Raw genomic sequence first — 15045 nt, 5'->3', positions numbered from 1 at the left:
ATAGAAAGGCAGCACCAAAATAGAAGGTAAAGTAAAAAGGAAACTGCTGCCAAGGCTTGCACACCAAGGTAGCAGCCTTGAAGTCTCTGCACAACTTTCAACAGTACAAAATCAAGAGGCATGGTGACAGGTGCGCAGTCATTGTTTTTCTTTTACATAAATCATTATTATTGCCTATACCGCAGTCCCATATCACTTGCTTAAGCAGCAGGTTCTTTAAAGAACCAGATGGTTGAATGATTGTTGGTTACAAGACTGAGTCCAAACCATTACAATTACAAGTAATTCATTGAATTTTTGACTTATTATACCTACAGCAATTCAGCCTTGTCCTAATTTATTAACTGATACATATAGAATAATCACATCCTCTTTACATGATCCCACAACAATATCCACATGTCAACCAAAAATAAAATATCCACCTGAGTTTGATATTTTCTGGAACATGATATTTCAGCATATGAATGGATGTACCAGACATATGAATTATAATCCCCCTCTCAAAGGTGAAAGTAATTATCTATGAGGACTAACATTACATGGCTCTAAGGAAAACTTTGCTCAGATGAACAAAACGGCCAAGTATAAGGATCATTAGATGGCTGAAGCTGGAAAAATATTTGAAACGACATGGCTAAATGTCTAATCACTGGGGTAAATTTCATGTACCACGCCTTATAGATATCTATTTCTCCCATTAAATCTGAAGAAAAATCAACTGTAACTCTAAAACCGATGCTGTTAAAACCTCAAAAAAATTATTTCACCTTATTATAATATTTCATGCAATGCATGATTCAACCCTTACATTCCCCTTCTTCTCCTACTTTCTCCTGCTTCCTACAAAAACATTGCCCTCCCTGATCAACGATCCTGAAGCGAGCATTGGATTCAACAGAAGGATAAAATAGCAGAACTAGAAAGCTTTATTGGTCCAGGTCAAAATTACATGAATAATTATTTTCCCATTCTTTTCTCTTTCTTTGGTGGTTCAATCTCCTTATTCCACATTTCCGTTTCTAAATCCATTGTTCAAACCTAATTCGGACTGGTTATATGAGCTCATTCAACTATTGTTAGATTGGATCTCCCATGCTTCAAAATCTCTGAGTATCATAATTCACAATATGATAGATCCAATTATAGTTGACAATGAGTCCATGTTCTAGTAAGTGTCCCTTATCTTCTCTGTTAAAACATAGCACTATAGCACCTTCCTCTTCCTAGGACCATATTCAAATTCTTCTTTATGGTTTGTAGTCTCTTTCCCATATAATGGGTGGGACTCTGCACGCTTGGGGGATAATGTGGCTGCTCCTACAGAGGGGTCATCTAACAGTTCATTAGGTGAGTTTGATCACCCAAGATCCATGCTAGTCCTTCATTGAAGAGAGAGTCTAAAGGAAGAAAGCGACTCTTCTTTGGCATTTGTTAAGAGTAGTGTAGGGATTAACCGCAATATAACCTGATAATGTCTTCACTTAACAGTAATCAACCAGCCAAGTGGACTAATCTGATACTAGAGAATAAAAGTGGAGGTAGTACAGGATATTTTCTCATAACAAGGGGTGTACATTATATTAGGCTATCTAAAGAAATTTACCCTATCAATAATAAGGACAGCAGTATTTCCAGATAGCATCTTTGGAAGGACAATCCATGTTTTCATCAAAAGCCATTTTTTGGCTTGGAGGATCTCCTTGGTTGCACATATATGTATCACCACTAATAGAAAAATGCACCATGCTCAAGGTGCACCAGTAAGACAACTAGGTCATTTAATTCACAGTTGCAAGTTACATCCTTCATCACCTTCCAACCCCCCCCCCCCCCCAAAAAAAAATAACATTTTTTCTTCCTCTACCATAAACCAGAAAAGGTGTCAAAATCCAAACCATAGCTAAGGAAATAATAAATATATCTCTGCCCTGGGTGCATATTCAGAACATAAAGGAAAATTGACATTTATCATTCAGCTACCTTACGAAACCCAGAGGGGGCTGGCCTGAACACTTGCATTTGCTGCTCTGACGGAAGAGATGAAAATATAGGACAAATCGAAAGCTTTTGAGTGTCTTCAGGTAATTGTTGAACTCTCTCTCGGATAAGTCTCTCTACTGATTCAATCTCATCTTGTCCAGTTAAGAATACAAGTATATCACCAGGGCCCTCCTCCAAATGTATCTAAAAAATAACAGAGACATGTTAATCCATATTTGAAATAAAAAGATTAGTACAATTAAATTTTGCACCATAAGGCTTAGAAACTTGAAAATACTCATTTTACATTGAAAAAAAATGTCAAACTAGCCTCAAGATGTAAAACCCAATAAGGACACTCAGCTATGAACTCAAGAACAAGGGCAGTGCTAGCTTATCTCGCTCAAGAAGAGATATCTCACCCCAAACCCAAATCAGCACCAGACCAACATTTTTTTTTCTTAAAAGAAAATTTGTCTTGGCAATCTATTAAAGACTAGAGGAAACCTGACTAAAAATTACAAAACTGAGACAGTTTTCAAGCTCATAAAGCCCAAATATAGATGTTAGACTAAGAAAGATGGATGACATAATGTTGTAATGTAAATTACCTGAAAAATAGTAATCAAGGTTGCATCAAGGTAATCTGGCTCAGCATAATGGGTATAAAGTATATCTATAGGGTATGGTCGCCCTTGAACGTGAACAGCTCTTGCATTGCCAAAGTATTCAGAGAAACATTTTGCATCCAAACTTGCAGACATTATGATCAACTTCAGTGGAGACAGTTTTGTACCATTACATGGCTTCAGAAAACTAAGGTCCTGACCATCATTTTCTTTTCTTAGACTTCCATTGTTGTCTTTCACCTTTTCAAGGTTGGCTCGTTGTCTTGTGGTATGTGACCTTACTTTTTGTACATTTTTCAATATGCCTAGTAACACATCAGAATGGACAGTTCTCTCATGAGCCTCATCAACGATGATAACTGAATACTTAGAAAGTAATGGATCCAATAGTGCTTCCCTGCATGGATCAAACATTAGATTAGTCCTCAAACCACACAAACTTCAAGTAAACAAAATGGCTCCTATAACTCTTCAAGGCATTGGACCACCCAATACAATACAGGTCTCTGATGATTTTTCAGAACTAGAAGCCCAATCAACTAGGCTTTAGAAATTAAGATTAAAGCAGAATCCTGTGAAAAGGTCAAAAAATCAGATTTCAGAAGAAAATGTAACCATACGTCGAAGGGCAGAATAGTGAAGAAGAATTGCTCCAAATTCTGGATAACTAGGGTTCTGGGATAGTCCTAATGCAGGTAGGATTTTAGAAACAGACCTAAAACCAGAACTCCAAACCACTGACTCAGGAACTTCAGACAACTGTATGAACTGATTTAATGGATAGACAGTGGCTTTGAAACTATGAACAGAAACAAATATCAGATCTGAAAGATCAGCCATGAGACTGAAGAATTTAAAAATGCTAGTGAGAGAAGGATTCCCGGAAACCACTGTAAAAATTGAATTTTTAATTCCAAAACAATAGCAGAACTTGAAACCAAAAGGTTAAAGTGAAATCAAATTTTAATTCCAGTGGTTAAAATCTGTAGTTCAATTAATTCTTTGTTGGAATGGGAATTCAAACAAGAAAACACAACACACACTCTCTCTTAAGGAAAAGCCGGTTTTATGCAACGATCAGAACCAGAACGTCAGTGCAAGTTTAAACAAGACAATAACATTTTCAGGCCACTAACTAGTAACAGATTCAGCAACTAGAACAAACAGATGAAAGAGAAGTCATGTTATAACTTGGAGTCAATGGAAAGACTACAGAAGAATACAATAGGACATGACTATGCTACTCATCTAGCCTTGCTGGAATCCACCAGCAGAATTAAAGCCTGACTGATAAAGTAGTTGAATGACACCAAACAAATTCCAAGTCCCACATAAACCAGAATCTCCAAATCTCCAAATAATTGAAATAACAGAAAATTGAGGGATCAGATCAGCTAAAATTATAGACTCTAATTTGATGGGAGAATATAATAGTAGAAGTTAGAAATCAAATTTGATTCCAGCGGCCAGGATCAAAAGCTTCCTACATAAGGAATTCTTAAATCTGAAAACCAATGAAGGAGTCAGATAAACCAGATTAGAAATTGATTTCATTGCCACATACCAAGCAGCAGCATCAACTTAGAGGGTTTGAGTTGGGAAACAGCCTCCACGAAGCAGGGGGTTGAAATGCACACATTAGGATCCTCCCCCCCCCCCGACCCCACAGTGGCGGGAGCCTCGTGCAATTGGTTAGATTTTAAGTTTCACAAATCTCCTAGTTGGAGTAGGAATTTAACACATGGCATGTGCGCAGGGGGTGGGGGATGTGGAATTTTTATGCTTAGAACAAAATCAGAACTGTAAATTGATATGAAGAGAGAAGAGAGAAGATAATTAGAAACACAGAAGAGTAAGGAATAATCACACCCGATCTCATAGATGGTCACTAACAGGAACATGATCATACCTAAACTTTAATCCCATTGCAGCTCACCACCACCAGAACTCTTAGAAGTCTTAATTATACTTTCTTAAAACATCCTCAGTTAGACAGAGGTGTATTATATACAAAACCTTCTGGAATTCATACATTCACTAAGAAAAGGACTCCTAATCACTCTCAAACATTAAAAATTAAATAAATAAAAACCAAATATTAGTCTTAAAAACTTATTCAATATTCAGATCTAACAGTACACTTACTAAGTATGAACCGTGTATACTAACTTCACCCCCACTTTGTTTCATCCATGGAAGAAAATTCGATCGAAATGGTCGAAATTTCGATCGAAATGCCTGCAAAAATCCAACTCGAAACGAAATATAGTAGTAGGCACGAAAAGTATCCATTTCGTTTCGTATCGACCGAAATTTCCGGTCGATACGAATCGATATTTCGACCCGATACCATATCGGGCCGAAACGACACTTGCACAGCTTATAAAATACCCAAAATCAACCCTGTTTCGCCATTTCAACGCTGTTTCGAGATTTCGAGCCATATCGCCAGAGCAATTTTGACCTCATTTTGCAATTTTTGTTGATTTCTCTTGCTTTCATTCCATTCTACACCTAATTCTAGTATTCCATTTCCTTCAAACACTTGATTTGCTCCTCCATTTGTGCATTTTCTCAAATCTTGCAAGGTGAGTAACCAACTTCCTCATTTTTTTTATTTTTGTTTCATTTGTGCCTTAAATCATGTTAGATTGCTTCCAAATTTATATATGTTTACTTTAGAGTGATGATCTATGAATTTGTAGTGTCAAAATTATTTTTTTATTCTTCCTACTATTTTTTTATTTTTCTGTTATTAAAAATTATTTACTAAATTATGTATATTGTTAAAAATGTTTATGTATAGTACATGTATAAGCTTCAAATGAATGTATGTGAGAGTTGAGACACCATATTGCTGTGATGGTGTTGAATTAATTTTTTTTCTGTTAATTATGTAATTTTACTGTATTTAATATATATTTAAATAATTAAAAATATATATTTAAATATTAAAAAAAATAATTAATTTCTGTTTTAAATTTAAAAATAGGAGAGTATTAGTGGAAGCATGTATGCAATTTTTTGAGCATGTTGTGGATATTTTTAAGATTGTTAGTGTGTATTTTATATATTTTAAAATTATTTATATAGTTAAAAATAGGAGGTTATTATTAGAAGCATGTATGTCATTTTTGGAGTATATTGTGGAGCTTTTCAAGATACTTAGTGTGTGTTTCTTGTATCAGGCACTCTATTTTAAAGATGTCAGACATAGCTTGGGATCATGGGAGGCCACTGACAGCTGATAAGAGGAAGAGCGAGTGTAATTACTGTAAGAAACAAATAAGAGGAGGTGGGGCCACTAGATTGAAGGTGCATCTAGCTGGTGGCAACAGGAATGTAACAGGGTGCCCAAAGGTGCCTGTAGAGGTCAAGAAGGCAATGGCCTCATATATTAGTGGTACAAAGCAAAAGAGGAAAGAGAAGAGAACACAGAGGGATGAATTTGAGGATGCCTGCTTAGATGACCTTCCAAATCCTGAGGGTTATGGTAGGGATGAGCCAGGAGACAGTGACCCTGATCCAGAGGCCGATCAGCTGAGGAGGGCGATGATGATGAGTAGGGAGCAACAGAGGATTGATGACATCAGGAGGCAACAGAGGGGTCTGGGTTGTGGGTCCTCTAGAGAGCCAGTAGGTATGGGAGGCACAGGTGGCTCCCAAGTCCCTATGAGGAGGTCTCAGAGTGTGAGGCAGGAGGCTCCTATCCCACGGGCCCCTACAAGGGGTCGAGCTTCCTTAGCACATCCTACAGATCCGGATCTTGAGATTCTTCGCAATGATCCGGCCCTATTTGCGAGGCCTAAGCATAAACAAAGAAAATTGAAGCACTTATGGAGGAGTGTGAAGGAGAAAGTGGGGATGGCTTTCTCCAAATGGGCGCATTACCATAGTGTTCCAGCACATACAACCCAGGGGCCCTACTACAAAGATATGATTGAGCAAATAGGCAGGGCTGGGAGTGGTGTACAGGGCCCCACTCCATATGAGATATATAATGTGTATTTGCCTAAGCATAAAGAAGACATAAATGAGTACATTAAGGGATTAAAGCCCATGTGGAATCATTTATGAAGTGACTCTGATGGCTAATGGTTGGACTGGTCCCACTAGACAGTTCATCATCAATTTCATGTTGAATTGTGATGGGAGGACAGTGTTCCTCAAGTCAGTAGATGCATCCGGTGAGAAGAAGGATGCAAAATACATTTACAAATTACTGAAGCAAGTGGTGAAGGAGGTTGGAGTGGAAAATGTAGTTCAAATTGTGACTAATAATGGCTCCAACTACAAGAAAGCTGGGTTGAAGATGCAGGAGAACTCCAGGTATCTAAAGTCTAAACATATAGTATTAATTTTCATTTGTAAATGCATATATTTACATTACACATATACATGTACACTTTATAACTTTGTATTGATGGCTTGATGCCTTGATGGATGAACAGATATATGCTCTTTTGGACTCCTTGTGCTGCTCATTGCATTGACTTAATGTTGAAGGAGATTGGAAAGGTCAAGCTTGTGAAGAATACGGTGGACCAAGCTCGACAAGTTAGCACCTTCATATATAACCACACCTATGCATTAAGGATGATGAGGGACAAGTGTCAGGGTGAGTTAGTGAGGCCAGGCATAACCAGATTTGCTACTAATTGGATAGCACTGCAGAGCTTTGAGAGTAGGAAGACTGGCCTTAGGAGTATGTTTGCATTAGAGGAGTGGTTTAATTGGGAGGGTTCTTCATCAATGGGAGGAAGGAGAGCTCAGTTGACTATCCTTGATGAGAGTTTCTAGCACAATGTGAGGATAGTGGTGAAGATGCTTGAGCCTGTGGTGAATGTGTTGAGGATGGTAGATCAGCAAAGAAAACCTACTCTAGCACACATATTTGCTGCAGTAGATAGGATGAAGCAGCAAGTTGCTCAGGTCCACCCACGCGGCAACAAGAAAGTCATTCAAATCATCAACAGTAGATGGGAGTCTATGTTGCAGCATCCACTGCATAAGGCTGGTGAGTTGTTAAGTCTAGTATTTAATTTAATTTTCATTATGTTATCACACTATTAAGCATTAACTATTCCCTTTTATGACATACTTTTTCTTACACAACATACTATTTAAATCCCAAGTACCATTACAAGGACAATCTTGGGATGAGGCAAGATTTGATGGATGCTATCCAAACTGTAGTGGAGAAGTTCGAACCGGATACAGCTAAACAAGCAGTCATCCTTATGGAGGTGAGATAGTGATTAGAATCATTTGATATTCACAATTCGTAGTTTTATACTAAGTCATTAACCTAGTAACTAGTTATTGTTTTTTCTCTTTATATATTAGATAAAGGCTTTTAGGGATGCCACTGGGAGCTTCGATCGTGCTGTGGCCTTATCGGGGACGGGAAACTACCCCTGCGGGTAAGTTCATTCATTTATTTCATGACTACATTTAATTATTATATTCTATCTTTAATTTAGTTATTTAAGTATTAAAATGACTTGGAGTCTATGTTTGTTGCAGCTGAGTGGTGGTTGCAATTTGGACGTGATTCACACAACTTGAGTAGGATTGCAAGCAAAGTGCTCTCCCAAACATGTTCTGCCACTGGTTGTGAGCGAAATTGGAGCACCTTCAGCCTCATTCACTTGAAGAGGCGCAACCGATTGGGTGTGAAGCGTCTAGAGGACCTTGTCTACCTACACTATAATATGAGACTGAGAGAGGATCATATTAGACAGGGGATGGATAAAGAGAGCATTAATATCGAGTTGGCCGACATATTTGAGATGGATGATGATGATAACCCAGTAGTTGACTGGATCAGGGGTAGTGGAGACTGATTGCTAGATGAGGATGGAGGTCTTTCCAATAGTCAGATTGCTGAGGAGATGGGGGCTGATGTGGGGGACTTCATGGCCCAGGAGGGGAGGCCACATGTAGAGCCCACCCGTCCCTTCGTGACACACCCTAGTGCATCCACCCAGAGTGAGGATTTGATTTTCTGGTCCGACACTGAGGATGAGGTGACTCAGGCCTCCGGCGATGACGACGATGGTGGTGATGATGACGGTGATGATGATGATGGAGGGGATGAGGAGGGTGTGGGACCTCGTGATTAGGATTCAGCCGATCCTAGGGAAAGACCACCACCACCAACAGGACGTGAGAGTCAAAGGGGGGAGGGACGACCACCGAGATTCACAGGAGAGAGTCAGTTCACCCACGCGACACAGGATTCAGACCATACTGGAGCTGCATCTCGAGGCAAAAATGTTTCCTCTACATATTCGAGGAAGGGGAAGGGGAGACAGCATGGCTGGAGCACAGAGGACACGCCATCATATGGGTCCTACCATCCATCCGATGCCGAGAGCTTGGTGGGATCTATGAGATCGATGAGCATTGATGATGCTAGAGACTCCTCCACCTCCAGAGGATCCGGATGGCATAGGCCTGCAGAGTCCTCATATGATACTGCTGTGGAGAGTATTGGTTCTACCGAGTCGACTTATGGTTATGGTCCTTATGGTTATGGACCATATGGTGTCCCCTCCGGCTATCAGATTCAGGGTCAGGCCAGTCAGCCACGACTGGAGCCTTATGGTTATGGAGTGGCCTATGGAGCTTAGGATGTCCCTCCCACTGTCGATTATCGGAGTCAGCCACTGCGACCTTATCAGTATCCTTATCCTTCTCCTAGTCCTGAGAGCTAGGGGCAAGGTGCTCTTTCATTTGTTGAGCAGATCTTCCACACTATTCCACAGCCACAAGGCCCACCACCAACAGTTCCTTTGGAGATTCACAACTTCCCACCATTAGGGAATCTTATGCATATGGATGAGGCCACATATAGAGGTGCAGTTCTTGACTATGTCCAAAACTATATGGGGCGGGGGCAAACATCATGGGAGTTATATTGTCATTTGTATGGGGTGCAGACGGAAGAGGGAGACCTTGAGGCTTGAATAGAATAGACTTGTAAGTTGTAACTTGTAACTTGTAAGTAATAACATTCCAGCTTCTTCTCTGATTCATGTACTATATACTTGGAATGTTGGATGTTACATTTTTAGTAGTTTTTTAGTAAACTAGTAGTTATTATAGTGTTTATTATGCTTGAAATAGCTAGTATACAAAAATCCAAATCAATTTGAGTGCATTTGAGGCTCGAAATTGAGTTTTCAAGAATCAAGAAAAAATATCCAGTTTCGGTCGAAATTTCGATCGAAACCTCGAAATTTCGACCTTTTCCAAGGTCGAAATGTTCATTTCGATCGAAATTTTTACCTTGGTTTCATCCCAACCCAAAAAAATAATAAATAAATAAACTTCACCCCCACTTTATTAGGCCTAGACATTAGGCCCATTGCAATGAAACTTGTAAAGATAAAGGCCCAACCTATAAGATAAATAGTAGATACTACCAAAACGTCAATTTCACTCCACTGAACTGCCTCCAGCACCTTATACACCTGTAAGCTTGTGCATAGACCTCCATTGGGATTAATGTCTAATGCAACTGCATCTTGGGGTCCAACAAAAGTTCTATCAAGGAGAGGGGGGAAAAATAGTAGTTCAAATAGTACCTCAATAGCAAGCCATCTGTCATGTATTTGATCCTCGTTGAGCTGGAAGTCACATCCTCAAACCTTATTGAATACCCGACCTTCTGACCCAATTCAACGCCACATTCCTCTGCTACACGTTTTGCAACAGTAACAGCAGCAACACGACGTGGTTGAGTGATCCCAATAATTTTTCCATCACGACAGTATCCCCCATTAAATAAAAACTGCGGTATTTCTGTAAAACAGAAGGTAATAAATGATACTGCTAAAAAAGTGATGCTCAATCCCACAAAAGAAAACAGGAAAAAAGGGGGGAAATAAAGAACTAGACAGTGAGCTCATAGAAAGTATTCATATATATGCTAAGTAAATCATGTGTACAATAAGTTTTATAAGTCTGCATCTTCACTTCTTCATCGCAGCAGTTTCAAACTTAGGCTCACAATGGAACTTACATTTACAATTGCTTTTTCTATCAATCTGAGGCCACCATTGTATTTAGAAGGCCTAAGATAAGCTAAACTAGAAATTTGCAGCCCAAAAGACCTTAAAGTCTCCAAGATGGGCCACCGAGTTGGGACAAGAATAGGTGGAATTTTTTTCCTCCAACTCACTGAAATTTCACGAGATCTCAATTTTTTAGCCCACCGAAATGACCACTGAGGTCAAGTTCTCGAACAATGATGACACCAAGGAGCAGGCTTAATGTTGTTAACTGGGGTCTTAGTCCCTCTATTTTGAAGCTCTCCTAGTTCAATTTCTGGTCCCCTCCAACCTCCTTCCCAATGGGTTCTCTTGTATATCCCACTCCTGCACTTCTTTCCTTCTTACCCATTTTGGGTTTTATAATGATAATTTATTTCACACCAAAAAAAAATCATTACTTAAAGTAGATATGAATGCCCAATAAGCTAAGAGAGGAAAGACCAGTTGTGGTCAAGGGAGGCTTTTACAGAAGTAACAAAAGAAACAAGGTTGATGCTGAAGAAGATAAGAAAGTGAAAGCCCCAAAGGGGCAAAGCAGATAGAAGAAATGCAGTGGGCAGCAAATATCTAGGGTTAGGGCAAGGATCCCAAGTGGTTCCTACCATAGTCCAAATTCTGACTGAAATGACTGAAATTTCAGCTGAAATCTCAGTTGTTTCCAAAACTGAGACGAAATCCTATGGGTGAAGCTTTTTTCCAAGGTTTCAACCCATCTTGGTCAAAGGTTTCAACCAAAATCTGTGAAACCCTATTCAGAAGTCCCAAATCGCAGGCCAAAATCTGCAAAATTTCATAGAACTTGCAGGTGCCGCCAGTCATTCAAGGATTTTCCCTATTTTTTTCCATTTTTGCCGTTTTCAACCGCTTTTTCACTAAAAAATCATCTCTTTTCTCTTCCTTCACCTTGTTTGCTTCTTGCTCCATGGTTATAGTCCTTATGGAGTATATGGTGGAGTTGCAAGATTTGAAGTACTCTAAAACTTTATTTAGAGAACACATCTTTGAGGGATGGATCCAACCAAGCAGTCAACTTAGAACTGAAGCCTAGGAGTTTCTTTTTGGTTATCGTGTTTGTAAATTTATATCAAATTTTTTATGTATACAATACATTTTGTTCAATTTTACAATGTTGTATTTCGTGGAACCTCTCATGTATACTAACACTTGAATGATAAGTCTTCACTAGTTTTTTAGCAAAATGCATGCGTCATTTTGTTCTTTATGCTTTAAAAGTAGTACGCAAGAAATCAAACCAAAAAACCTTAGTAAAACCCCTGAAACTTGGTGTCAAAAGACTCAAAACTACATCTTGGTTTCAAGGCTATGCAAGAAACCAGACAAAAAAAACCTTGTAAACCCCCCCGAAACATGGTGTCATAACCATGTCATCAAAGCATCCGCCTTTTTGGGCCAAGGCAACCTAGTGTCACCTTGTCGCCTAGGCGACGCCTTATCGCCTTAGTTTTTGTTGCCCTCTATCACCTAGCCTTCCCTTGTTGCCTTAACAACCATGGTCGTAACCTAGGAAAATCTGACCGAGATTTCCAAAATTTTGGTTGTGAAATCCCTCAAAACCCTAACCCAAAAATCCATATTGTAGGTCCAAAAACCCGGAGTGCAACAAGAAGGCGACTATGGGCCATCCGAATTGAAACCATTGGATTTGACTTTAAACCAATGGAAGTAGAGATGATGCTAAGTTGGGATTTCTGTCAGATTATGGAAGAAGAACTAACTCGAACGTTGAAAGACTTGATAGATGGACCAAGAGTACAATAATGACACAAGTAGAATGTCCTAGAAAACCAAGTAAGACATTTCTATAACTTAGAAAAGGACTCAAGAAGAACCTAGGGCTTTTGGAGCATCAAAACCCCTCTTTGACCAAAAGTACCCTGCATTGGCAGTCTACTTTGGTTGCCCCACGCAACCAACTCAAGCAACCATCCTATTTCTGGGCAAAAAGGGCATTTTGGGAAAATTAGGTTTTTGAAGCCCTATGTAATTATTTTTCATTCTAAAACGTGTCATTATGTTCTAAAGCCGTCAGAGAACTTCAAAGACTCTCTAAAGAACCCTCTCCAAGGTGAAGGAAGGTGTGGAAGTATACGTCAAGGTTTTCGTCCATCGTTTTGCTTTCCAAAAGGTTAGCATTTATTCTCTTCATTCTAGTTCTTCTCTTTTGCTTGTTTTTACCTACTGTATAGACCTAGAAGAAAGTCTATACTTGATGTGATGACCTATCTCTACTATCCCTTTTGTTCTAGAGTGAGTCCTCATTCACTCTAACTCATCCGTGAATTTCACAGTAAGATTTCGGAGAAAACCTAGTATAGAATCTATTAGGTTTGCATACTTTTGTTTGGTTTGATCTCTAAACCACATGAGACCATGATCTATTATGATTTCAGACCTTTATCTTCGATCCTCTTTACTTTAGAGTGAATCCCCATTCACTCTAGCTCTTCCGTGAATCTTGTGGTATGATTTCGGTTAGGGGTGTCAACGGTGCGGTTTGGGGCGGTTTTTAACGGTTTAGGGCTGAAAAACACCCAGTCCAAACATGGCCCATTAGCAAAATAACGGTTTCGGGCCGGTTTCAGTTTGGTGCGGTTTGGGTTCGGGTTAACTAACGGTTTGGGTTAACGGTTTAGACTCGGGTTGACTAACGGTTTATGGTGTGTAAGAAAAAGAACAAGAAGAAACAATTGCGCATCCTACAGCAAAAGCGAAAATTATACAAAAAGCAAAGTTGCTATTGGTCAATTTCCATTAAAAAAAAAACCACCCATTCTATAGAAATCAAGAACCTAGATATTAAGTAGTAAAATAACTATTTGATCTTTGAATTCATGCTTAATTTTTTTAATTGTCTATGCCAATTATCTAATGGTAATATAACAATTCAAATATTATTTAATGTAAAATTACAAAACAGGTTATAATGGGTTGCGGTTCGGTTTCGGGTTAGTGCGGGCTCCACTCCCTCAGCCCAATTACGGCCCATTAAGATTCGGTTCGGGCTATAATAGGCCAGTGTGGTTCGGTTTTAACGGTTCGGGCTATAAATTGACACCCTAATTTCGGTTAAAACCTAATATAGGATTCGTTAGGTTTTCATTCCTTTTGCTATGATTGATTCTTAAACCATGCTAGATAATATCCTACCATGATTTCAGAATTTTCTAGTTAATTTTGGAGTTGTTTGGAACCCAAACGAGAAGTTTTCTACCAATTTAGGCACTTTCTGTCTATACACAGAAGCCTTGGTCGCCTGCCTTGGCAACCCCGGGCGACCAAGCTTGGTGTTGGCAAATTGGTGGCTGGATTTTGTTCTCTTTTCAACTCTAAACCTCTAAGGTTGTTTCTAACTTTGAATAATCATGTTGTTAGGACTCTTTGACAAGTGTTTGAACTCATTCTTTGACCTTTTCTACAAATGTTGCAAATCGATAACAACGTGAGGACGTTCACTTACACATAACCCTGTTTATAATAGGACTTGAATGATATGCTATATTGTCGTTTTAGGATTTAAAAATGATTACTATGACTCTATAATTTCAGAATATAGTTTAGTATGAATGTTATTCATATATGATCCATATGTGACTTGTGATATGATAATGTGATTGGAATCATATTGGTAATGCGAATGTTAGGTTGTGGTTGTGAATTGGGGAATGCCATTTGGGTGTTTCTGTCTTGAGACATCAGTGGAGGTGGTATGGGACACAATCCTATAATGCCCATTGGCTCTTTTCATGATCACTGGATGTCATGACTAGGAAGTTTAGATGTGTTTGGTTAGAAACCCCGGCATATTTGTGTATTGATACCGAGTGACCCGTGGCACCAATGTGGAATTTGGGCGCTCAAGACCGGTAGCCAACCCGTTAGAGAACACAATCACATTGTGGGGGCCATTAATTAGCAGGATCGCATCATAATAGACTTGCGTTCATGGGCGCTCAAAACCGGTAGACAACCCATTAGAGGACATGAGAGCTTTCCGTCTATTATATGTGGATGACCAATAGGGTTAAGAGTCCAAAGTCCGAGCTGGTTGGTGCCATAGGATACGATAACTCTAGGGGAAGTATTTGACCCTAGGCTGATGTGACTCAATAGATGACTTGCACTGGGCTAGGTATAACCCTAACACGCGCCAGTAGTCATATGGTGTGGTGAGAGAGAGGTGACCTAAACCCCAGCCATGGTGATAGTCCGAGAGGGATGCCTTGACCCCTTACCATAGTTGTCAAAGCGTCCGCCTAGGCGCGCCTAAGCAGCCACCTAGGCAGCAAAGCGGTTTTTTAACCGCTTTTTTTTTAACTCTTAATTGACGACCAATCTGCAAATGAACTCCAAGG

General features: G+C 39.4%; 1 protein-coding gene across 3 annotated transcripts in view; it reads right to left on the bottom strand.

Annotated features, from left to right (window-relative positions):
- LOC149020770 (pre-mRNA-splicing factor ATP-dependent RNA helicase DEAH10-like) overlaps positions 1-15045 on the bottom strand; it is a 57372-nt gene that overhangs the window by 27593 nt on the left and 14734 nt on the right. For all 3 annotated transcript variants that reach the window (XM_089148978.1, XM_089148980.1, XM_089148979.1), the window contains exons 5-7: positions 10205-10421; positions 2595-3009; positions 1984-2187 (exon numbers count right to left, since the gene is read on the bottom strand). In XM_089148978.1, coding sequence (XP_089005104.1) covers positions 1984-2187; positions 2595-3009; positions 10205-10421 — 836 coding nt within the window. The remainder of the gene's footprint in view (positions 1-1983; positions 2188-2594; positions 3010-10204; positions 10422-15045) is intronic.

This window comes from Hakea prostrata, chromosome 3, assembly GCF_041222555.1.
Source record: "Hakea prostrata isolate BN-2017 chromosome 3, UWA_Hpros_2, whole genome shotgun sequence".
Lineage (NCBI taxonomy): Eukaryota > Viridiplantae > Streptophyta > Magnoliopsida > Proteales > Proteaceae > Hakea > Hakea prostrata.
This window is presented reverse-complemented; position numbering and strand designations above follow the sequence as displayed.